The 23,636-nt window shown below is 36.2% G+C and overlaps 3 protein-coding genes across 4 annotated transcripts; all 3 read right to left on the bottom strand.

Moving 5' to 3' along the window:
* Positions 1-5,969: 5,969 nt before the first annotated feature.
* On the bottom strand, positions 5,970-7,290 carry LOC105213567 (uncharacterized). The gene is made up of 2 exons (XM_011186483.3): positions 6,862-7,290; positions 5,970-6,799 (listed from the first exon to the last, which is right to left on the bottom strand). The coding sequence occupies exons 1-2, from the start codon at positions 7,147-7,149 to the stop codon at positions 6,083-6,085; spliced, it is 1,005 nt and encodes a 334-aa protein (XP_011184785.1). The 5' UTR covers positions 7,150-7,290; the 3' UTR covers positions 5,970-6,082.
* Positions 7,291-8,137: 847 nt separating this feature from the next.
* LOC128923921 (uncharacterized) lies at positions 8,138-10,244 on the bottom strand. 2 transcript variants are annotated; one of them, XM_054235871.1, is made up of 4 exons: positions 9,460-10,244; positions 8,597-9,384; positions 8,316-8,508; positions 8,138-8,242 (listed from the first exon to the last, which is right to left on the bottom strand). In XM_054235871.1, the coding sequence occupies exons 2-4, from the start codon at positions 9,344-9,346 to the stop codon at positions 8,157-8,159; spliced, it is 1,029 nt and encodes a 342-aa protein (XP_054091846.1). In that variant the 5' UTR covers positions 9,347-9,384; positions 9,460-10,244; the 3' UTR covers positions 8,138-8,156. The 2 variants fall into 2 exon arrangements, with proteins under 2 accessions (XP_054091846.1, XP_054091845.1); XM_054235870.1 differs by having other exon boundaries at positions 8,597-9,354.
* Positions 10,245-11,203: 959 nt separating this feature from the next.
* Positions 11,204-12,691, bottom strand: LOC105213532 (uncharacterized). The gene is made up of 2 exons (XM_011186419.3): positions 12,146-12,691; positions 11,204-12,087 (listed from the first exon to the last, which is right to left on the bottom strand). Exons 1-2 carry the CDS (start codon positions 12,455-12,457, stop codon positions 11,332-11,334), a joined length of 1,068 nt encoding a protein of 355 aa, XP_011184721.1. The 5' UTR covers positions 12,458-12,691; the 3' UTR covers positions 11,204-11,331.
* Between the last annotated feature and the right edge of the window lie 10,945 nt (positions 12,692-23,636).

The raw sequence follows: 23,636 nt of genomic DNA, 5'->3' as shown, positions 1-23,636 counted from the left end.
AAACAACATTCAGGCACACATGCATACATGAGTAGTATGTGAACTAGTAGTTTTGTGTAACTTTCTTTTTTCCCCTCGCTGTTAACCGCAAATCATCGAAGCATTTGCTTATGTTGTTGTTCTTGTTGTTGTTGTTGTTTTAAGGTTTTGTATGCATTTCGCAATTTGCATTTCATTGTTTATTTGTGTGAAAAGATGCATGTGCTGCCATTGTTTTTGTTCCTTTGTTGTTGTTGTTGCAGCTATTTAAATTTCTGGGTATATAGGGTTCTAGGTGAATCGCTGATTTAATTGCGAGAACCACATGTTAAGAGTCAGCACTCGCATGTACGAGCATATTAAAGCTCTTAAGCGTCAAGTGCTTGTAATTTAGCAAAGCGTGCGGCAAATAAAAAGTACATGCAACGCAGAGCTGAAGTTGAAAATGCAGCACCGAGAAATAAAACATAAAAATAAATCCCAAAAAAATTCTCGTTTTTTTGCACTTGTCGCTGTAATTAACTGGATTACATTAAACTCTCACGCATTTGAATTTAAATACAATTTAAGCTCATTAATGTTTAAAGGGAAATTAAATATTTTGTGGCTGTGCCCATTTCTTATGCACTCAACGTGAGCTCGAAATATTTTTATGCAGTAAACACTTTTTTCCCAAGAAATATTTTATTTTCCACGCATTAAAGCAATTTGGTACTGGTAGTATTAGTTTGATACTTGTAAAGGTTGATCCATTTCGAGGTTCTCAACTTTAAAAAAAACAAACACAGAAACTTCTAATTTAGATGAAAAAGTCTAACTGTGGATATAACACGGTCTTAGTGACCAATCGACCGGCCCAAATCGTGAAATTATCTGCTCACCGAAGTGTTCTCTCAATAAATCCATTATTTGATGCGATGTGTGGGAAGTGGCGCCGTCTTGTTGAAACCAAAAGTCGCCGAGATCATGGCATCAAATAACATGGCACTATAACAGTCGCCATTGACGGTTACGTTCTCACTGGCATCATTTTTGAAGAAATATACACCGATGATTCCACCGGTTCACAAACCACACCAAAACGTTGTTTTTCTTGATGAAATGGCAGCTCTTGAATCTATCCAGGTTGTTCTTGCGGCAATATTGCTTGTTGACTTAAGGGGTTATATACAGTTAGAATTTTCAAAAAATCGATTTTTTTTATTTCATTTTCTTAATGTACATATATTTAAGAATACACACAGAAAATTTCATATCGTTCCGGTGAATATTTTCAAAGTTACAAGCAAATGAAAAATTTGAAAAGGCGTTTCAGAGTGCTTTTAAGTACAAGGTCCAAACTTTAAACGCGTTTTTCTCAAAATGGTGTTTTCAAAGTCGGTGACCAACATTACTCGAAAACGGCTAGACCGATTAGTCTCAAATTTTAACACGACCTTCTTAAATATATTTTTTAGTAATTAATCGTAGATTTTTTCTCTCCGATAAATATTTTTTTTTTATAAACAATTTAAGGCCGAAATTTCGGTGAAAAATCGATTTTTTTGTTTTTTGAGAAACCGCCATTTTGTCAAAAAATTTTATTTTGCTTATTCCTTCGATTAATTACTAGATTTAACATTATTTTAACGAAATCTGTTTGGTTTTTTAATTTCGGATGATCCAGTTCCGAGATATAGTGGTCACCGCAAAACATCTTTTTTGAGAGGAGCTCCTGGAGATCAGCTGTATCTCTTTTTCAAATAAATATTTTTACTAAAACTAAGTTAAAAGATACCATAATATGTGTATAAATTTTTGGATCAATAAATTAAAAAGTTTTCTCAGACAAAATTCTGGAAAATTCACTTTTTTTCGGCCGTCTAACTGTATATAACCCCTTAACCATTGAGCCAGAAATGGGTCTCATCGCTCTACGGAATTTGGTTCAATTTAAGATCTCGACGTAAAATGCGCCAAGTCGTTCCATACGTCAGTCCGAGTTGCTGCGAACGGCGACTATCCACGGTCTTCGCGTACCATCTTAGCTATGGTTGCATTCTTTACAGTACATGAATTTTCGTTATCCCTTAACCTGGCCATGTGACAGAAATGTTACAAACCCTTTTTTCGACTGTAATTTTACCATTCTTATTTGATATAGTCATATTGGTTTTTGTAACACAACTGGTACAAACTGTGAATAGTATAAAAGTAATAAGATAGAGCGAGACATCCCTATTGTAACGTATTTTTGCGCCAAAAGTGTAGTGCATTAAGTTTGGTGATTTCACAACAAGTGCTGAAATTGGTGACGAAAAGCGGTTTTTGTGAATGTGAAAAACGTGTTTATTTGTTTAAATACATTGGGTGAGCATGTAATTTAGTTATTTTACTAAGTGCAATCGAAAAAAAATTTCATTCGTCTTTTCTATATTGTATTTATTGTTTGTTACATATATGTCACATTGCCTTACAGCGCGAGTATATTTTTAGCAGAATGTCTAAAACTTTGCGCAAGGGTGAAATTCGAGAAATTCTTGACGAGAGTGAAGATGGACTCGATTTTGATGATGATGATGATGTGGATGATCCTAATTATAATGAAGAGTTGGTACATGCTGATTTTGATGAAGTGGTTGAGAATTTATTAGAAGATATTGAAAATGAAAATATGGAATTGTGTGCAGATCCTTCGAACGATGTTCCGCCCATTTTGGCAGAGAGAGCACAACAAAAAAAATGTTACAATGACATTCTCTGGAAAAAAAAGAATTTAGTTTTGGAAGAGCACCAATTGCGTTTTACAGACAATACATCATTGCCCGATGATATAAAGATTATCGAAGCGCCAATTGAATATTTCTTGTACTTATTTCCAAAAGAATTGATAAAGTGTATTGCCAATGAAACAAATTTGTATGTTGTCCAAAAGGACGTTAATGATCCATTTCGTGTATCAGAAATGGATATTCAGCAATTTATTGGAGTAGTTTATATGATGTCCTTAGTACAACTTCCTAATGTACCCAGTCACTGGAGCAAAATTGGTACATCCATGATACAAGAAGCGATGCCGCTGAAAAAATTTGAAAATTTACGACGTCGCATACACTTTAACGACAACAGCAAAAATTTGCCGTCGACTGATAAAAATATTGACAGAATGTACAAAATACGCCCGATCCTGGATGAGTTAAATAAGAATTTTGCAAAAGTGCCTCTTGAACAACATCTATGCGTCGATGAACAAATATGTTCCACAAAAGCCCGAAACCTTTTGAAACGCTACCTGCCAAACAAGCCTCATAAATGGGGCTACAAAATATTTGTTCTCTGCGGGACATCTGGATTTGCTTACAAAATTGAACCGGAAACTGGAAAAGAAAATATCGTTGGGGATAACGAGCCGGATTTGGGAGCCTCTTCCAATGTAGTCATGAGACTGTCACGTATGATTCCACGAAACCAAAATTTCAAACTTTATTTCGACAATTATTTTACTTCAATTCCACTGCTCGTATACTTGGCAAATGAAGGGATATTCAGTGTGGGAACAATTCGGAGGAATAGAATTCCCAACTGTAAACTACCAAGCGAAAAAGAAATGATGAAAAAAGAGAGAGGATCTGGCATAGAGTACGTGTGTCAGGCTGAAGGAATCGACATTTCAACAGTTTCGTGGAAAGATAGTAAGATTGTAAATCTCACATCGACTTTCCTTGGTGAAATACCAAAACGTAAAGTAAAAAGGTACGATAAAATTCAAAAGAAGTACGTTGAAATTGATCGTCCGTCTATTGTTGGTGAATACAACGCGCATATGGGTGGTGTAGACCTTATTGATTCCATCATGGGAAGATATAAAATAAAACTTCGAAGTAAAAGATGGCAAGTTCGAGTATTTTACCACCTATTAGATTTAGTGATGGCAAACGCTTGGCTTCTATATAAAAAAAATCGATCCAATAACACAGAAAATTGTTGCCTGCGGCAGAGTTTCGCTTACAGATCGCGGAAACACTTTTAAAATACGGACAAAAAATCAACGTCAAGAACACTAGATCCCTCGAGCCACAAATACAAGCAAAAAAACGCAAAGGACCAGCGCAGCACGCCCCTCCACAAGCTTTACGACTTGATCAAGTTGGTCATTGGCCAATATGGACGGAAAAGAGGATAAGATGCAAGATGCCTAATTGCCAAGGAGTTACCCAAACAATGTGTGAAAAATGCGGAATTGCATTGTGCTACAACAAGCATAATAACTGTTACCGTGCATACCATTTGACATAAATTTAATTTTCCTTTTCCAGGCAATGTAACATATCTGACACAAAAGATATTTTCTTAAATAAATAGTAAAAAAAAATTAAAAAATAAAATCTAAGAAAGTTGTATTTTTATTTTGACTGACGCTACCGAAAAACAAAAAAATTTTCAAAATTTGTGGCCTTGCCCGATTAAGGGTTATTTTTTGTAAACGTAGTCTTTCCATGATGAAATGCCCAAAAATACTGTACAAATATAACATGACAGCTTGTCACGACTCACGCGCGATCTGTCTAAGATATGCTACTTGGATTACCCGTTACTAAAGGCCTTATCAAATTTATTCTCAAAGGCCCGTGCTGATCTTACTTTAATCTCTAGATGATCTTATTTATCGGTGATCTTAATTATCGGTAACCTATTTATTGCACTAATGAACTGTCCAAAGCCATTAACCGAATATAATATTTCCACCATAGTTGGAACCGAATAAAATTTGACAATGTCGACTTATCAAAATTTACTGTGAAATAAGCAAGGTTTTGTTATAGAGAATATATAGTGTAGGTATTAGCCCTTAACGTCCATATCATATCGAAATCGATGAAACCTCATAGGATGTCTTAGAGGTCACAGTGTTGATGGTTTTTCCTTGTCACAAACCTATAGTTGGGTCTTAGTTTAAAACCAAAAGTAACAGTCGTTGGAAGTTGACATTGAGTGATATTACTAGTTTTAGCAAGGTCAAGAATTAAAGTTCTACCCAACAAAGAATTCCTAGACTACCTCTGATGTCAAAAAGACATGATATTTGCTGTACACCAAGCACATTTGTTCTTTCTTGATGAACTTTTGGGAGGTTATTGAAAAACATCAGAAATCTTAAGAACAGTGAAGATTTTAGGTCAATCATTCAAAGTACTCCGATAAAAGATATGTCTGCTTCATAAGATCAGAAATTCACTAACTTCCAAAGAGAAGCAAATCATTGTTCAGTGTCAAAAGGAAGCCATTTGTGGAACTAATCCTTAAATTCTAATACCAACCGATCAGTCATTTTAATACCAGTTGCTAACATATTTTATAGTGCAAAATAGAAAATGAGTAAAGGTTTGACGAGAGCAGAAATATTTCAAACTTATATTTCTAGCAACCTTTAAAGAGTAACTGTACTGTTAATAGACTGGGATCTCATGAGGGCCGGCGAGCGTTAGTCAATCGGCAGCAATATCGTGGTCACAAAGACCTTTTGCTTGGGCTCAACCGCAAGAGTTCAAGTAAGTTTCTTGTCATAAGCAAGGTTTGTTGGATTTATAACCAGTCACTTTCCGATTACTAACTAAAAGACTTAGGTTCAAATACATTCGACTTCATACCGTTATCCATACATGTGAATTAGCTGGAATTGAATACAATCTCTTTGGGAGTTTTAGTTTGGAGCTTAGAGCTATTTACTGATACACCAAAGCTTACATCCATTTTCAGGGCTCTTGACATCACAATATACATAACATTTGAAATGTGGTGTATATTTTCGGAAATATTTTAAACGAATTTAGTACTTGATAAATATGATATATTAGGCCTGAAAATATTTGGTGATAATATCATATATCAATGTCGGAAAGGGACTTTATAGTAGAAATTATACAAAAAAAAAATAGCTGTTTTGAAGTGATGTGAAATCACTTCATCACCACAATCTTTCATGGACCAGGTTAAAAATATTACGATTTGACTTTGATTTACGGTTATTGTATTTTTTTACATATCATAGCACTGATAAAATCTTACTATATATATGTAAGCACATAAATATATTGTGTAAGGGTGCGTGGTAGACCTTCCTGGATTAATCTATAAACGATGGAACGAATAGAGTTTTCGTATGTCTTCGACGCGCCTCTCTTTCACCGTATTTGCTTGGCATGTTTTGCTTTAGACATGACAGTAATATGTCAAATTTATAGAAATGGGAAGGCCACTGGCATGCGCACGGCGGTGGACAGTCTGAGCAACGTTCTTTTACAACTGTTTGATCTGGCTTTCGAGCCGGCGCGAGTAATGAGAATACCGCCGGCGCTTTCAAATGTCGTTCGGTCCAGAAGCACGAACATGGCGGCATACAATAACACGGATTCGGCGGCAGAACGTGTAACTGTTGCGGTGGCGGTTCCGGCTTGCACTTGTAGAGACGATAACGTCTGACGCCACCAAATAATTCGGTATTTTCGCGTTGACGCGCCAGCCAACGTTCGAGCAGGTCCCAGTGTGAATAATTTGGACTTTTCTCGCGTAGCAATTGCATGCGACGCCAGAGATCCGAACGGCGTACATCCTGATATTTTCGTCCACTTTTCGTCTCGAACAATTTATACAATTCATAATAGTACTCGGGTGGCAGCGAAATGCTGTGTATATACTTTGTCATTTCGTAAAAGAAGAGCGTTCGTATACCGTAAGCGATATGTTTAATATCTGCGAAATTTTTAATATTCATAGCGCTCAGCGCTTTTGCATCGACTAGCAATAGTTTCTGACCAGTTATAAGATTGACATGAAATGTGTTCTACAAACAAATTAGAAACAACTGTTTAGTAGAACATAACGGACGACTCACGTTGGGCTTACCATATACTGTGGGTAACCATAATTGCGTATCCACTTGCAGACATCCAGCGTCGTCCATTTGTAAACAAACGGCAAGGGCAATGCATCCACAATCTTTATGCACAGATTCAGCAGACTGTCGGGCGAAACTTTGAAGACTATTGGCAGCGCGTTCTTATCGAAACCCTTCTCGATACGCAAAAAGTGAACCTGCCTAAATTTGTAGATCCTCAGAGGTTGATTGAGGTTTTGTACACTGTGTTCCTCCTTAACGAATTTTTCATCTGCACTCGCGAAGATCTCACGCATACCGTAAAGCTTTACTTTACCAAGTAGAAATTGCAATAAAAAATGTTTGTGTAAATCTTAACATAAATAATAAAAGTAACAGTTTTCTATTACGATTTTTGACTTTCGGATTTGAAAGTTTCTCTGTCTATTACAAAGTTACGCAGTGTTGGTAGTTTTTATTTTAAACATTTTTCGGGTGTGGAGAGTAGTTTGAGTGTTGGAGAAAGATTTCTCAGTTATTTGTTAGCTGTTTTTAAACATGTTTCTGATTCTAAATGTACTCTAAATTCTAAAAGTGAACTGAGAGGGAAGTACAGCTTAAATTAACGACCTTAGTCTGAACAATGAGTTTAGGGATGGAAAGAGCGCGAGCGGAATCGATTTTTGACTTTGGAATTGACTTCTAGTTTTTCGATTCTGGAAGTCAATTAATCAACCCCGATAGTCGACTTTTGTGACTTAAGTTGACTTTTTATAAATTAAGCAACTCGTACACGAAATTCATTAGATATATCAATATTTTTTTAGTTTTTAACATATTATAAAAAGTATTTTAGGATTTCATTGCATACATTTTGGTATTGGATAATAAAATTGCTTTTTTTTAATTAAAAAACAAAAAATTTAAAAATAAATAACTACGAAAACCACATTTCTTCGCCGATTGATTTTAAAAATATTAGCTCATTAATGTGCTGAGGTGATAAGCGACTCCTCAACTGATTTGCGATAAGTCCTGCATGTGAAAATAATCGCTCACAGGGTACAGACGTTGCAACTATTGGCAAGTACTTTTTAGCTACTTTCCATAGATACGGATATTCATATTTCATACTTTCCCACACAGTGAACGGATTAGGATTTTGTTTCCGATTGACAGCCGGGCGTGTCAAATATTGTCGTAATTGTATTGGTAATCCTCCAGCCTCATCAGAATCTGCAAGATTGGAACTACAACTCACAGTGTTATCAAAATAAGACCATAAATCATCATTGTCATCGTTCGTTTTCTGAGATTCCGGACCTCAAATAGCTAATATCTCATCTTGAGGGTTAATATTTGCCACCGTTGCTGCCAATGCTAATTTTCGTTCTGTCTTGACAAGATCAGCTACACAAAAAATTATATTAAGATTAAACTAAACCATAGAAATAATCAAATAATGTTTGCATAATCAACCTACCGACATTAGTTACCGCTCGTGCAGAATCCCGAATACTTTGAAAACCAAACTTTTTATAACGAGGATCAACCAATGATGCACAAGCGTACAGTTTTACGGATTCAATATTGCCGTATTTTGTTTCGATGTCTTGAACCATTCTCTTTTTCAAATGTCGCCCAATTAAAGTTTCTGGCGTTAACTCTTCAATCTTCTGTAAAATATAAAATCAATTCATTCAATAAAAATTCAAAACAAGATAATATTGCAATAGCTTTGCTAGTTTAATAATGGGAACTTACTTTTCTAAGACTTGAAATCAAAGGAATGCACTTGCTCAATGTTACACATTTCTCAAAACAAACTTCTTGAGTTATTTGCAAGAGAGGTTTTAAGATGTCACGAACTTCTACTAACGCATCGATTTCCTCACCTGTGATCATGTTAGGTGGCTTAGCTTTCAAAGATTTGTCCAACTTCACTTGTAAAAGCACTTTACTGACATGATCAGCAAGCACAATGAAACGGTCAACCATTTCAAAACAGGAGTTCCATCTCGTTCGCACTTCCTGAATTAATTTCAGACGAGAATTTTCAGGCTTGTCCTTCTGTAATTTCAGCAGCTCTGTAGTCGCTCTTTCACTTTGTCGAAAGAATGTGACAATTTGTTTAACTTTTGACAATAGCTCACGCAATGACGATTGCTCAGTATGATCTGTAATTAAGTCTTCAAGATTGTCAATAGCATCATTTTCATCAGCGGGTAAGTCGGAAACTTGATTTCGAGATTCAGATGCAGGTGGAGTAATATTAACTTCGATAAGGCGCTGACCAATATTATTTATTACATGTCCAAAACATGAAATGTGTTTCCCATCGCCGAACTCACTTTTAATAGCTCCTTTGATGTTTGCGCCCCCGTCTGAAACGAATGCTGCTATTTTACTATCATCAAGACCCCAGTCATTGCATATATTTCTTAATTTCAAGCTCAAATTTTCTATTGTTTTCCTCTCTTCCATGAGATAAGCGCCCAGCTCAACAGTCTTCATCTCAGTTTCTGTGAAGAAAGGTTAATATGTCAATAAAGCTAGGAAACAATGAAAATGCATGATAGAAGAAATTAATAAGATTAACGTTGTTTCCTAATTCAATTCACTACTACCTGAAAAAGAATTAGCATTGTTTATACAACGATCCATAGGACCTTGGACCTGAGATTGTACTGTGGAATTTTCTTGAACAGATGATTTTGTTTGAGGTACCAAAGCAACCGATGGAACAGATGATTCGACAGCGACTAAAACCTAAGAAAAAAAATGATTAAGTTAGTATCAATATAAAAAATTAAATTGTCTGTGGAGAGGAATAATTTATGTACAAACTTTAAAAAGTTCTTCAAAAGCACTTACTTTTTTAGGCTGAACTTTGAAATCATTGTGACTGTCATTCAATCTTTTCTGAGTTTGTTTTTCATTACTTGACGGAGGAGCAATCTTGTGAGCACATTGTAAGTGCTTCATCATTGATGTGCTTTTATTAAACAAAAACTGTTTATGACATAAATCACACTTAACTTTACTGCCATTGTTAACTTTTGTGCAATAGGCCCATATCAAACTGGGAGCCATGATAAAGAATTGTTCAATACTATGTACCGTATATTAAAAAGTTAATTACATCAATTACCGGCGGCAATATAAACATTATATTGTTATAGACCAATCAGAAAATCAGAAAGAGGCTATTTATAAAGAAACGCTTCGATTGGTACTTTGTATTGTGATTTTAAAAGTAATCTTATAGTGATTATCTTAATTCATCAACTGTCAAAGTCATCGAGTAAAAGTCGATTTTAATCGATTCAAGACAAGCATGAATCGATCCTAAAAAGTCTATTATTTCTAATAAAAGATCGATTTTCGACTAAAGTCAGAGTCGACTTTTCCATCCCTAAATGAGTTTCGTTATCAGATCTCTTTCATATAGGACATTATATTATAACGTTAAGTGTTCGAAGGTGAGTTTCTTTTCACAATTTCTGGGTTCTTTATGATTCTAGAAATGAATGTACATTGTCAGCGGTGATTTTTGGATGGACCGAGAAGCCTAAGTAAAGAAAGTATTAATTTAAAAGAACAATAAAGGTTGGATACAATAGAAATTGCGGATTGAGAAAGGTTTCTCGGTTTAATTATATAAAAATGGCAATATGGCAATATAAGTTAAATGAGCGCTCTGCGCCAATATCAGCTGATTGAGAATTGCATAAACTTTCCATGAATGCCACTGAAAATAGTCTCGCATATTTGCAAGATTGTCGTAAAATAAAATGCATTTAAAAATGAACAGCTGTTTTACGATATTGCTATTTCGCGACATTGCCATAAGTTTGCGACGTTAAATGAGTTCCACTATTACTTCTAAAAATTTGGCTACAATGTCAACGGTTAATATTGGATGGGCGGAGGCCTATGTAGAGAAATTATTAAATTCTAAGAATATTAAAGGTTGGATACCTCTTGAGTGGAAAAGGTTTCTCCCATTTCACTCTCCTCGCAAATCATCGGTAGCATCAAGTTTGCTTAAGGAGTTGATTCTGGTTGAAGTCCAAAGATATGACTAAACCATATTGTCGTCCATGGAACGAATCAAAAGTTTTCGGAAATGAAAACTATTCTCTGATTTTCTCAAAGAAGGTTGATAAAATTAATTTAAAATTGTTTTGTGTTATTATAGGCGGGACTTGAAGAAAAAAATGGAGACAATAATCTAGCTACATATACATAGATAATTTAGAATTACTTATTCTGGAAAATTCTTATTCAAGAATCCTGGAAGCATAACACATATTCATTTCAGCTGCAGTCGAGTTTGTAATATGATATTTTCCGAAAACGAAAGGTTAGTTTCTTCTGTATCTGATGAGAGACTTAAATATTTTGTTATTAAATATTAGTTTCTAAAGCATACGAGTGTGTCGACATAGTCCTCTGCAAATATTTATTGAAAATTTCTTTACAATTACATATTTTACTTAATGGAGTAGTAAACGCACAGTACTGTTATTGCTGCCATAGCTTGCAATGCTCCCTCTGTAAGGGCTCGAACCATAACTTGTCGTTCTCACTTCGGTGCCATATTTAACCGGCATATTTCTCTTCAAGCAATGCAGAAGTTCATTGGATTTGAAATACCGACCGGGCCAATGACAGGTACAGGGCGGCAGACAGGTCTTGCAAGTGCTCATACGGCCGTCAATCGCCGGCAAACGATGCGAACGCAGTACTGTCAACACCGTCGGTCCCCTGTAACTAATTGTCGCCCACTCACAAGTGCAAATCGAACGACATTTACAGAAGTCAAGTTCAGATGCTTCTGACTCCTCTTTCTCACAGACTATTGGACAGCGGTAAAGATTTCGCCGATGCATATCAGCTATCAGTTCCACATTTTTCGGTTTGAGTTGAAGCCAACTTTCGAGTAAATCCCAATGTGTCGCAGGTTGATCATTTTTGCGCAACATTTGCAATTGACGCCAGAGGTCAGTGCGTCGCGTCATATGGTAACGGTAACCGGTCTGCACCTTGAACAATTTGTGCATTTCATAGTAGTATTCAGGTGGTAGTGAAATGCTGCGCAGAAACTTCGTCATTTCAAAGAAAAACAGATCACGAATGCCAGCCGCTATGTGCTGTACGTGGCTGAAGAGTTTTATATTTATCGCCACTAGCGCTTTCGCATCCAGCAGCAAGAGTTTACGTCCCGTTATGAAATTCGCACGTAAGGTGTTCTAGAAGTAGCGATCGTAAACACATTCCGCACAAATTTCTTTCAAAATTTTGGCTTACCTGATATTGCGGATAGCCATATTCTCGCATCCACTTACAGCATTCCAAATTCGTCCACTCGTAAATTTTCGGCAGCGGCAATGCGTCCACTACCTTAGCGGTCAAATTAATCAGCGTGTCGGGTGTGACTTTAAACACGATCGGCAGTTCATATACATGAAATTCCTTTGGCTTCATGCAAACGGTGTACGGCTTGAATTTATATGTTTGCAGCGCTGAAGGGGGCTCCCTATGTTTCGACCTTCTTTTAACAAATTTTTCATCGGATAGATGATAAAGGCCGCGTTTATTGAAAGAGCTGCTTTGCTTCATAACAATAGCTGAATTTCAATTTCAATACAGATTAATTAATTATAAAAATGTTAATTATAAAAAATATCCTAATAGCTTGCTATCACATGGGATTTGTTCACCGGGGAAGTTAGTTGCTTAATTTTTTTGTTGAAAATGATTTGTATTTTTATAAAAAAAATAAAAAAAAGTATAAAAATCTGATAGAAAACTCGCTTGTATGTGTTTACGTATGATGTTTTCGTATTGAAATGAAAATATGGGAAGAATTGTTGTGTCTGATTTTGAAATAATGGAATTGAAAACTATACGGCCACTAATGGGAGAGCCATATGTAATGATTTCGAAAATTAATGTATTAATATCTATATATAATATACTAGCTGACCCGGCGAACTTCGCCCCGCCCAATTTTTATTTGAAATAGTTAAAACGCTTTTTAAACTCTGTTCAAGGCCATTTATTTGTATGGAATTTTAATATATTCAGGGAATAACGTCTCTGATCAATTTAAATATTTTTGGCGAAGTTCGTTCTTTGTTTTGTTGTGTAGCGTGTAAACAAATAAAGAAGATGGCTCTCCAACACGCTAACATGACACATACATACCTATGTATGTACATATGAAACTGTAAAATTTTGAACTTAAACGATAAATCGGTTTGAATCATTCGAATTCTCAGAATGAACATTTCCTCACTTTTAGATTTGCTGTGTTGTAGTAAACTATTCACTACAGTGACATTATTATTTATGAATAAAGACGGAAACCTTAGTATATATCTGGTATAAAAATCCACGGGATTGAGATTTGAACTTGAGGTCAAAATTTTTAAAATTATTGATGAAAATTTGTAGAGTTGATAATACGCACAAAGTTTCATAAAATAGTTCATTTTTGATTTTATATTCAAGTTTTTAACAAATAAGTTAATTACAAAATTGTTAGTTGATAACATGTAACATTTAATTTTATAATCTTAGGATAGATAATTCTTAATTTTTAATAGTAGTATTTATTTTTTTGAATTATAAATATTTTTATTTAACTTAGCACTAATTGGTGCACAATATTTTTGGTTAACCTGTCTCGAGCTAACACAAATAGATTTGATGGTTTTCCCACACGTGAGCATGCAACATATAATTGCCCATGGGAAAAACATGGATTATCCAAATCTAACCCACAAATGGACATTTATTTATAATTTTACTCCATACTTATGCTGTGCGTAAGATAAAACAGGGAAATAGTGTTTTACAGTTAGTACTTAGGTTATGCTTAAGCACTGAAAATGGGAGGCTTAAGCAATGCTAAATAACAGCGGATTTTTGTTTTGAATTTTCAGCGACATCTTTCGTAGCGTAGGGCAAGTGTCCGTTCGTTTGCACTCAATAACAGCTTATACTTTTCCTTCAGTTCCCATAGGTGCTCCGACTCGCTAGTGTTAAAATTTGGGGTTCTTTTGTTGTTTTCATCAATTTTTGATATAATTTTCCTCGCAAATTTATGTATTGTCTGTTATAATTTAAATATTTCAAACATATTTTTATGAATGACATTTGTAAAACATATGTTGCCCATAACGTTGCCATATATCATAATAAAATTTTATAGAAATTAAGCATTGACTGTGAAACGCAAACGACTACTCAGTTTGCAACAATACTTAGCTAAGATTTTATTTAAGCACAACTTAAGTATGGACTGTGAAACCGGGCATTAGCCATACAAAATTCTATACCTAATGCAAATAAATGAATTTTTTTATTTTGCATTTAGGAAATACATGCAGAAATCAACTCTGCGATTTCCTAAATTCCTCTGAAATCTCCCAAATTCGAGGAAGATTTACTGGAAAAGAGTGGCAGCATTGCTTATTTGTCTGACCATACATATGTACATAACTTTATTTATTTCACGGATAGTATGTGTTTTTGTCTTAAATTTAGAATATTGGAAGTCATAGATTCGTATAATTTTACCACAAATAATATAAACTTCAAACAACGCATTTTCATAGCTCTTTGCAAATAATAAACAAATAATTTGCAATAAATAAATAATGCGACTATAAGGAGAGTTATAAACTATCCTATCTTTCAAGTTGGACCAAACTGCACACAGTGTTAAAAATTTCATTAAAATCGGTTCAGTAGTTTAGGAGTCCATCGAAAACAAACAACGTGACACGTGATTTTTATATATTAAGATGTATATCTTTGGAATTAATTCAAGGTTTTTATAGGTTTTAATAAGTTAGTGTATTCTCGGAAGCTGCTTTGATATTCCAGACATTTGATTGACTGAAAACATTATTCTAGGTTAAGTGCTTTTGAAAGGGAGCAGGTTTCTTCTGTAAAAACCCATATACAGAAAGCTGCTTAAAACTAAACGCCTACAACTCGGTATTTCAAGCTGAGATTGTTGGACTAAGAGAAGGCACTAGGTGGGCCCAAACAAACAGGTCCATCAAATTTTTAATTAAGGCTATCCTCTACGCCAACACGAAGTCTCAATGCGTCAGATCATGCAAAGAGGCAATTAACAGACTAGCGGTAGAAAACTCAGTTAAAATTATCTGGGTACCCGGTGATATAGGTATAGAAGGAAACGAAAAGGCAGATGAGTTGGCTCGCTCAGAGGCAGCTGGGAACGCAGTTCCCTTAAACTGCCAAACCTTTCAGTTCTCTCAAGCGCTGCCTAAAGCAATAGATGCTAGGGGAACATCTCAGGTCCTGGAACATATGCAACACGGGTCGTACCACAAAACTACTATGGGGTAGTGTTGACACTGGACAGACCAAAAAACTTCTTACTTTAAGCAAAAGAGAACTAAGCTGTATCACAGGAGTCATCACGGGGCACCTACCTCTAAGAGGCCACCTGCAGAGACTTGGCATAGTAGAATCGGCAGAATACAGGGCGTGCGCGGAAGATGTCGAGACACTAGAGCAATATCTCTGCGAATGCCCAGCCTTCTGTCGGTTAAGAAGAAATACCTTCCTTGGCTCCCATTGCTCTAATCTGAGAGAAATTGGGCAGTTGGGACGGAAAAAACTCAGAAGCTTCGTTCAATCGACCGAGTTGTTCATGTGTGTTTGTCAGGGTACCCTCGGGGAGCACCTAAATATGCCTAATAATGGCCTAAGTGCGGCCGCTTGCGGTCAGGCCCTCTTCGCCTCCCTTTTCAACTAACCATCCACCAAGTGCTTTTGAAACTTTTCAGATCACTGAAGTAGTTCGTAAAGTTTATGTGGAATTAATACATTTTGATTGATTTTGATACCAAAAACTTGAAAATCTATCCCTAAACGTAATATTGTGTGAACGAAAGTGTTAGAAGAACTGGAAATTATTTATGTTCAATACTTGAGCTAGCTTTTTCTCACTACATGTATCCATGCCTTAACAGAAACCGCCAATCCGTATAAAGGGAGCAATAATTCTTAACAAAATTTACGCTCGTGTTTTGTTATATGAATATATACGTGACAACTAATACATATATACATATACCGAAAATAGTATAATGGCACGCTGAAGTGTGCATTTACCAGCTCAAGAACTATTGTGTTAGCCAGTTTTTTCTCACTTTATACGAAAGTGTTTGCCATAACAAAGCAGCACTTGCACTTGAGCGCCAGAATACCTACATATATATAGTCGTAAGCTCATACATTTCATCGCGTAAACATTATCTCTCACCACAACGATTTCAGACTAATCGATCCCAAGTACATATAATATATCCAATGCCACTTTCGCTCAATTTGTGCAGTGCTGGCATAGACGCCTCGGTGCCATAAAACTTCAGCAGCCATAAAAGCGTTGCAAGCCAAAGTAGCTGGAACAAGTATCAAGAGAACAATTCAAGAAATGTTTGCTGACGTGGCAATGAGTTATTCGCAAACGAGTACATTTGCATTGACATTCTTCTGGCAACAGTTTGAGGGAGGTATTGTCGTTTGGCGTGCTGCGATTTGTGAAAGACGTTTCATTCAGAAAGTCAATTGAAGAAGGCTGTGGTAGTGCACACTTATAGCTACTTAAAAATAAAGACGGGCTTGAAATACTTCATAAGATACATACAATGGATTTTAGAACTTGCAAGACGCAAGAAGGTGTCAGTTGTTTTACAATTTGCTTGAAAATTTATTTTGTAAGTAGTTTGGGCTTTTTTTCAAAACACTTCGATCATTTGGAGTTTCCAACCAGTTTAATTTTCTCTTTAAAGTTGGTTATGGGTCAGGCCATCCTCGGTCCATACTCGCGCACATTGGATTTGTTTATGTTCTGGTAGAGAGTGAATAGGTTAATTCTATCTGAAAGTTTGGATGACCGAAATATCACAGAGATTTCTGTTGTTTGAAATAAAAAACTTGATTCACCATGTGTGATGAAATATTTTTTTCTATAGAGTAAATTATCTCGAATTTTATATTTGTTGATCGTTGGTCATTGAGAGTTAAAGACAAATTTTAGAAGAGTTAGGGGCTTGCCATCACACAAATGTCCTTTTATGTCTAGGTTATCACCTACCAGTTTTTTGTGTAGTAACGAGGTATATAAACCAAGATCTTTCATGATTAGTCAAGTAATTCTGGTTAGCAATTTAATACTATAAATTATATGATTTAAACAAATTAATGGTAGTCGTAAAATGGGACATTTATAGGTGTGCTTATCTTACACACATGCTATTTTTACACACAGGTAGCAAATTGTGTGCTTTTTAATGATTAAACAGTATTTAAGACATATAATTTTCAAGTATGTATTTTATGAAGAAATTCTTGAACGTATTAATTCTATTTTTTACATAGTCGAGCTTATGTCACCTAAACCTAGTTTATAAACATGGACCATAGACTTAACTCACCACCACAAAATTTAGTTTAACAAAACAAATAATATGATCATGGTAACTCATTTATTGAAAGGAAATATTTCAAAAGGCTTGTCTGCAAGAAGTGATGGTGTTATGGGTTTTTTGACGTCATGAATCGATCCACTAATACTATTTCATTCTTCTTCTATTTGATTGGCGTAGACACCGCTTACGCGGTTATAGCCGAGTCCACAACAGCGCGCCACTCATCTCTCCTTTGAACAGTTTGGCGCCAATATAATAATACCAAGCGAAGACAGGTCCTTCTCCACCTGGTCCTTCCATCCGAGTTGAGGCCTCCCTCTTTTTCGGCTTCTACCAGCGGGTACAGCATCGAACACTTTGAGAGCTGGAGCACTTTCGTCCATTCGAACAACATGACCTAGCCAGCGTATCCGCTGTCTTTTTATTCGCTGAACTATGTCAATGTCGTCGTATAACTCGTACAGCTCATCGTTTGCGGTATTCGCCGTTGCCAATGTTTAAGGGACCGTAAATCTTCCGCAAAACCTTTCTCTCGAAAACTCCTAGTGCCGTCTCATCGGATGTTGACATCGTCCGCGCTTCTGCACCATAAAGTAGGACGGGAATGATGAGAGACTTGTAGAGTTTAGTATTTGTTCGTCGAGAGAGGACTTTACTTTTCAGTTTCCTACTCAGTCCATAGTAGCACCTGTTGGCAAGAGTGATTCTGCGTTGGATTTCAAGGCTGACATTATTATCGGCATTGTTGCTGGTGCCTGGGTATACGAAATTATCTACAACTTCAAAGTTATGACTGTCAACAGTGACGTGGGAGCCAACACGCGAATGCGCTATTTCATTCTTAGCTGATAAATATTGATGCCGGGAAACCCAAAATCTTTGGCCTGTAGTGCTTTCCATAGGTGTGGCTTTATCATTATTTTACAAATATGTGATCTAAAAGTAATAGAACGCAGAGAGAATGTCTTTAGGATTATTTGTACTACAAATATAACAGAACAAAAAGAAAGTTTTGGAACCAACATTTTACGAATTTAAAACATTATGCAAAGGACTTTGCACAGTATTTAGAGAGAATAAATGTCATACGAATGGGGTTACTTTAACAGCTATCCCTCTATGAAATTCTATACCGCTAAAAGCACCCTTTATATACTGCAAGTATGTGGTTTTATGTACATAGTACACAAAGTATATTGTGGTAGATAGGTATTTATTTTTTTGTTGCAGGCACGAAACAATATATGTGTGTGATCACATAGATTCAACTCCACTTACTTATGTAATCGATTGCTACCATTTTTGTTGTGCTTCGCCTTTTAATGCGTCAATAAACTGGAAATTAATTCGCCAGTAAGTGGAGCACTGACTTTTTTCTGAACCACTTTTTTTCAACCACAAACATGGATCACTTGAATGCCACCACGAAACGGCAATTGAAGCTCAAACAAATGCGCACACACATACACACACAGATTAACAATGCACCAATATGCATGTGCACCTGTGCGCTCATAGCCATTTATTTGAATGCGCTTATCTGTATTTAAGTAGCAATAGCCGACCACTGTGGCTATGAAAACCGCAACCGGCCATTTAGCTAGGCATTCGAGCGCTCAGTCAATCAGTCAGTGAGTCAATCAAACGCTTCAATAGTTGATCTGCCGATATGACAGCATAAAGTTGAAAGAAAATAGAAAATTGAGAGAGATACGAGCATTGCGAAAAATGAAAAGTGCAAAAGTTTAGCTTGTCAAGTGGATAAATAAATGCACACGCACACGTGAAGCATAAGTAGAAAATGAAATTGAAGCACAGTCACACATATGCACCTACACATATGAGGAGGCACACTTGCTAACCGATATTTAAATAATTCAACGACATTGCTGGTGTCGTTGCTCCAGAGGCTTCACTCACACATGCACATACCAACACATACAGCTCTCCAGAATTAGGTGGCCCGTTTAATGGTCAATGCTTCAATCTATGCTATGTACATATGTTTATGTGTCTACGTCTGTATGTCTATGTGTTTTATTCCCATAGATATTTGTCGTTTGCTCTTTTTCTGCATACTTGCGTAAATTACGGCAATTTACATATCGATTTGATATTTAAATTGCTAGAGAAAATAGCCCGGATGTCCCATGTGTTGTTCGGCAAGCAAGCGATTGATCAACTAAACTAGCTTACTTCAGTAACTTAGCACAACTGGTGCACATATGCACATGTACAAATATTTATGTCACTCTCAATTGATTGGTTGGTAGTCATTGTATGGGCTTATTGCATAGATGTATTCTTAATGACCGGAAATTGGTGAACTAAGCCAATTTTAAGAGTTATGTAAGCGATAATTGCAAATTATTGGCGCATATGAGGAAGTTGACTTTTCAATTTTATTTCTCAACATTAATTAGGCATATGGAAGCTTAAATATTAATAAGTTGATCCCATTTTATATTCAGCAAGGACTAACAGTTACATAGCTTTTACTAAAGACCTAATCTTAAACACTATGGGCAATAGGAGGAGAAAAATTCAGAAATTATAACTTTTATATACGTTACTTTAGTGTCGTCGTTTTACAAGCATACGAGAAATCGCTGAAACAGTCATAACTATTAAAAAAAAACATCTTGTTGATGAGTATCTATAAACAATGTTTTTAGGACCTAGCATTAAGTATATCAAAGGTCAAAGGTGGGACCAGGTCGTTGAGCATTCCGTAAGTTCCTCAGTGATTTTAACAAGTTACTGATGGTTGTTGTTGGCCTAAAATATATCTTAAATAGTATTAGGAATACAACCTAGTTGATTTTGACCAGATTCACAAATTGGCATTTCAGCTGCAGGCTAAGTTACACTACGAGTATGCCCGTATTAGGAATCCTATTAGAGAATCATAACGGATTGCATTCTCTTAACATAAATTTCACATCTCATAAATCAATCACAACTGTTATTTCATATGGCCGAAATCGGTCAATATCATTTCTAGCGTCCATGTTTCGTGTGCGAAGTAGTGATGAGTGATATTTCACTACCGGTGATTTTGTCACTGTGATCGCATATAGCAACTGCGATCAATTTTTGTAAATAGCAGTGAATTACAATCGCACTGGCAGTTCAAAAATTTGAGTTCTATCACAGTAGCTATAGAGAAGCTTAGTGCTTTTGTTCGATCGCAGTACCTATAGTAGTTCAGTGATACAACTTCGATCACTGTAGCAATCACAGTTCAGTAGCAGTAACAGTTCAGTGATCGCAGTAGGACTTTTAGTTACGATTTCGATAATTTTAGGTACGGTGATTACGAAAGCAGTTAAATCTACCCAAAATTTATTAATTAGTTAATTGTGATTACAATAGCGATCGTAATAGCAATATAAAATCACAGTGATTTAAAAATTGCAATATCGCTCATCTCTAGTGTGAAGATCTCCACGCCCGCTTTTTGACTTTATATCATTATATTTAGATAAATATAATCGGCTATAATCGCTTAAAGCGGTTCCTATGCCAAATATATATATATATATTTAGATAACTTGCGAGATATCTTTTTAAATTAAAAGTGGGGATCTCTTCTCGGTAATAAAGTAGTCTGTTGCTAAAAATGGATAAAATCGGTTTAGTACTTTCCTAGCTCAACAACTAACTTCAAGTTGAGTTTATACCGTATATATCATTCAATATGTGAGATATCTGAGTAAAACATAAAAAAGTGGGTGAAATCAGCTTATGGTCATAGTGCTCTTATAAAGGGTGATTTTTTAAGAGCTTGATAACTTTTTAAAAAAAAAACGCATAAAATTTGCAAAATCTCATCGGTTCTTTATTTGAAACGTTAGATTGGTTCATGACATTTACTTTTTGAAGATAATTTCATTTAAATGTTGACCGCGGCTGCGTCTTAGGTGGTCCATTCGGAAAGTCCAATTTTGGGCAACTTTTTCGAGCATTTCGGCCGGAATAGCCCGAATTTCTTCGGAAATGTTGTCTTCCAAAGCTGGAATAGTTGCTGGCTTATTTCTGTAGACTTTAGACTTGACGTAGCCCCACAAAAAATAGTCTAAAGGCGTTAAATCGCATGATCTTGGTGGCCAACTTACGGGTCCATTTCTTGAGATGAATTGTTCTCCGAAGTTTTCCCTCAAAATGGCCATAGAATCGCGAGCTGTGTGGCATGTAGCGCCATCTTGTTGAAACCACATGTCAACCAAGTTCAGTTCTTCCATTTTTGGCAACAAAAAGTTTGTTAGCATCGAACGATAGCGATCGCCATTCACCGTAACGTTGCGTCCAACAGCATCTTTGAAAAAATACGGTCCAATGATTCCACCAGCGTACAAACCACACCAAACAGTGCATTTTTCGGGATGCATGGGCAGTTCTTGAACGGCTTCTGGTTGCTCTTCACCCCAAATGCGGCAATTTTGCTTATTTACGTAGCCATTCAACGAGAAATGAGCCTCATCGCTGAACAAAATTTGTCGATAAAAAAGCGAACCGAACACTGATTTTGGTAACACTGATTTTGGTAATAAAATTCAATGATTTGCAAGCGTTGCTCGTTAGTAAGTCTATTCATGATGAAATGTCAAAGCATACTGAGCATCTTTCTCTTTGACACCATGTCTGAAATCCCACGTGATCTGTCAAATACTAATGCATGAAAATCCTAACCTCAAAAAAATCACCCGTTACTTCAATATGTTAACGCCTTTTTATTACGGCTATGCTAATTATACTCTTGCATATAATATTCTGCTGGACTCGAAGTTCTTTACTTGTTATAGCAACATTTTTTGTATATCGTCAATCGAGATCTTCGGAAGGATAATTAGACCTATAAATGACGCACCTTGCATGAACTATGTATAATAATATTCCTGTCGGCAGAATAAGTGACAGAGAGCAGCCTAATCAAATTAAGAAAATTTACTTTACTAAACTTAAATAATTTTCATATACATTTTATACACTCAACTCAACAAATTCGTCATTCAATAAACGCCTAAACATACTTTCGTCGAACGGTAATACCACAACAATAACAACAAATAACAACACCAATGTACGATAACTAACTCATTTACCGTCGTATCATTTACTTTGTGCTGTGGCAGACAAACCATGAAGCAAACCATATTTGCGGTGTAACAGAACCGCTTAATACCGCACAAATTGTTTCCTGCCACAAAATGTGCACAGGTGGGCAATAGCCAATAAAATGAACGTTGCCCAAACCAAGAAAGTAATTACCTTAACTGTAGATAAGTTTGTTGTCTCAAGTGGCACATTTCATTTTCCAATTTATTTGCAATTTATTTCAACCATTTATTGATTCATCGAGCAACAGGTGGTTATTACAGACACTTAGTGGCGGGCTTTTGTTATTGTTGTGGAATTGCCAGTACTTGTTTGTTTGTGTGTATGTAAATTAGCAAGTGTGTTGTTGTAGTCTACGGAAATAAACCGCTACTTACTTAAAATTGATTAATGATTCAATTGCTAAGGTTTGCTTAATTTGTTGTCGGCAAGGAGTGAGAAAGACACTCTGTGCCTGTAAATGTAACTGTTGAATAGCAAGGAGTAGAAGAAGAAGAACCAATCTATTATCGTATTTGGCAGCAACATTTGTGTTGACAACAAAGAAAAGTAATAATAAGAAGTGAGGGCAAGAGCGTTAGGGCTCAGGACGTGTTAAGAATGAAGACTCGGGGACAGTTTAACGCAGAGGTGAGCAGCGGTGTCCTGACTGTTTCATACATTTATGTAAAGCATTCTTCAGCAATTCTCGTGTATTTATGTGTGACAAGGGATTGCGCAGTTTGTCGTATCTGCGCTTGAGATTTGATTTAAGTTGACACCGAGAATGAAGATACGCCAGTCGGTGAATGATTGAATGAATGACAGCAGCAGCAGGGAAATATCGACAGTCGCAGCAGATGGACGATTTGAATTTTCACGAAGCACTAGCAAGGTAGTGAGACACCTTGCGCCGCATTGCAGCTGTCTGCCGCTCGGTCTCCCTGTCTCTCGCTATAGCTCTCAGCTCGCTTTGTTTAAATTTGCAAATATCCAAAGTATTTGTTTATAAATTCAAATTTATTTATGTCATGCCATGACGGTCAGATTGCCGCAACTTCAGGTTGACGTTGCGCTACCCTCGAGTTGCCATCGCCACACACAGACAACTGTTGTTTGCTGGTGTTGTTGGCATTGCGTTGATTATGTGCTTCCTTGTTGGCTGAGTCATTTGTATTATTGTGTTGTTGTTGTTGTCGCAGGCTTTTTGTTAGATGAATATTGAA

This window comes from Zeugodacus cucurbitae, chromosome 2, assembly GCF_028554725.1.
Source record: "Zeugodacus cucurbitae isolate PBARC_wt_2022May chromosome 2, idZeuCucr1.2, whole genome shotgun sequence".
NCBI lineage: Eukaryota > Metazoa > Arthropoda > Insecta > Diptera > Tephritidae > Zeugodacus > Zeugodacus cucurbitae.
The sequence above is the reverse complement of the archived record's forward strand: the minus strand, read 5'-3'. Positions and strand labels throughout refer to the sequence as shown.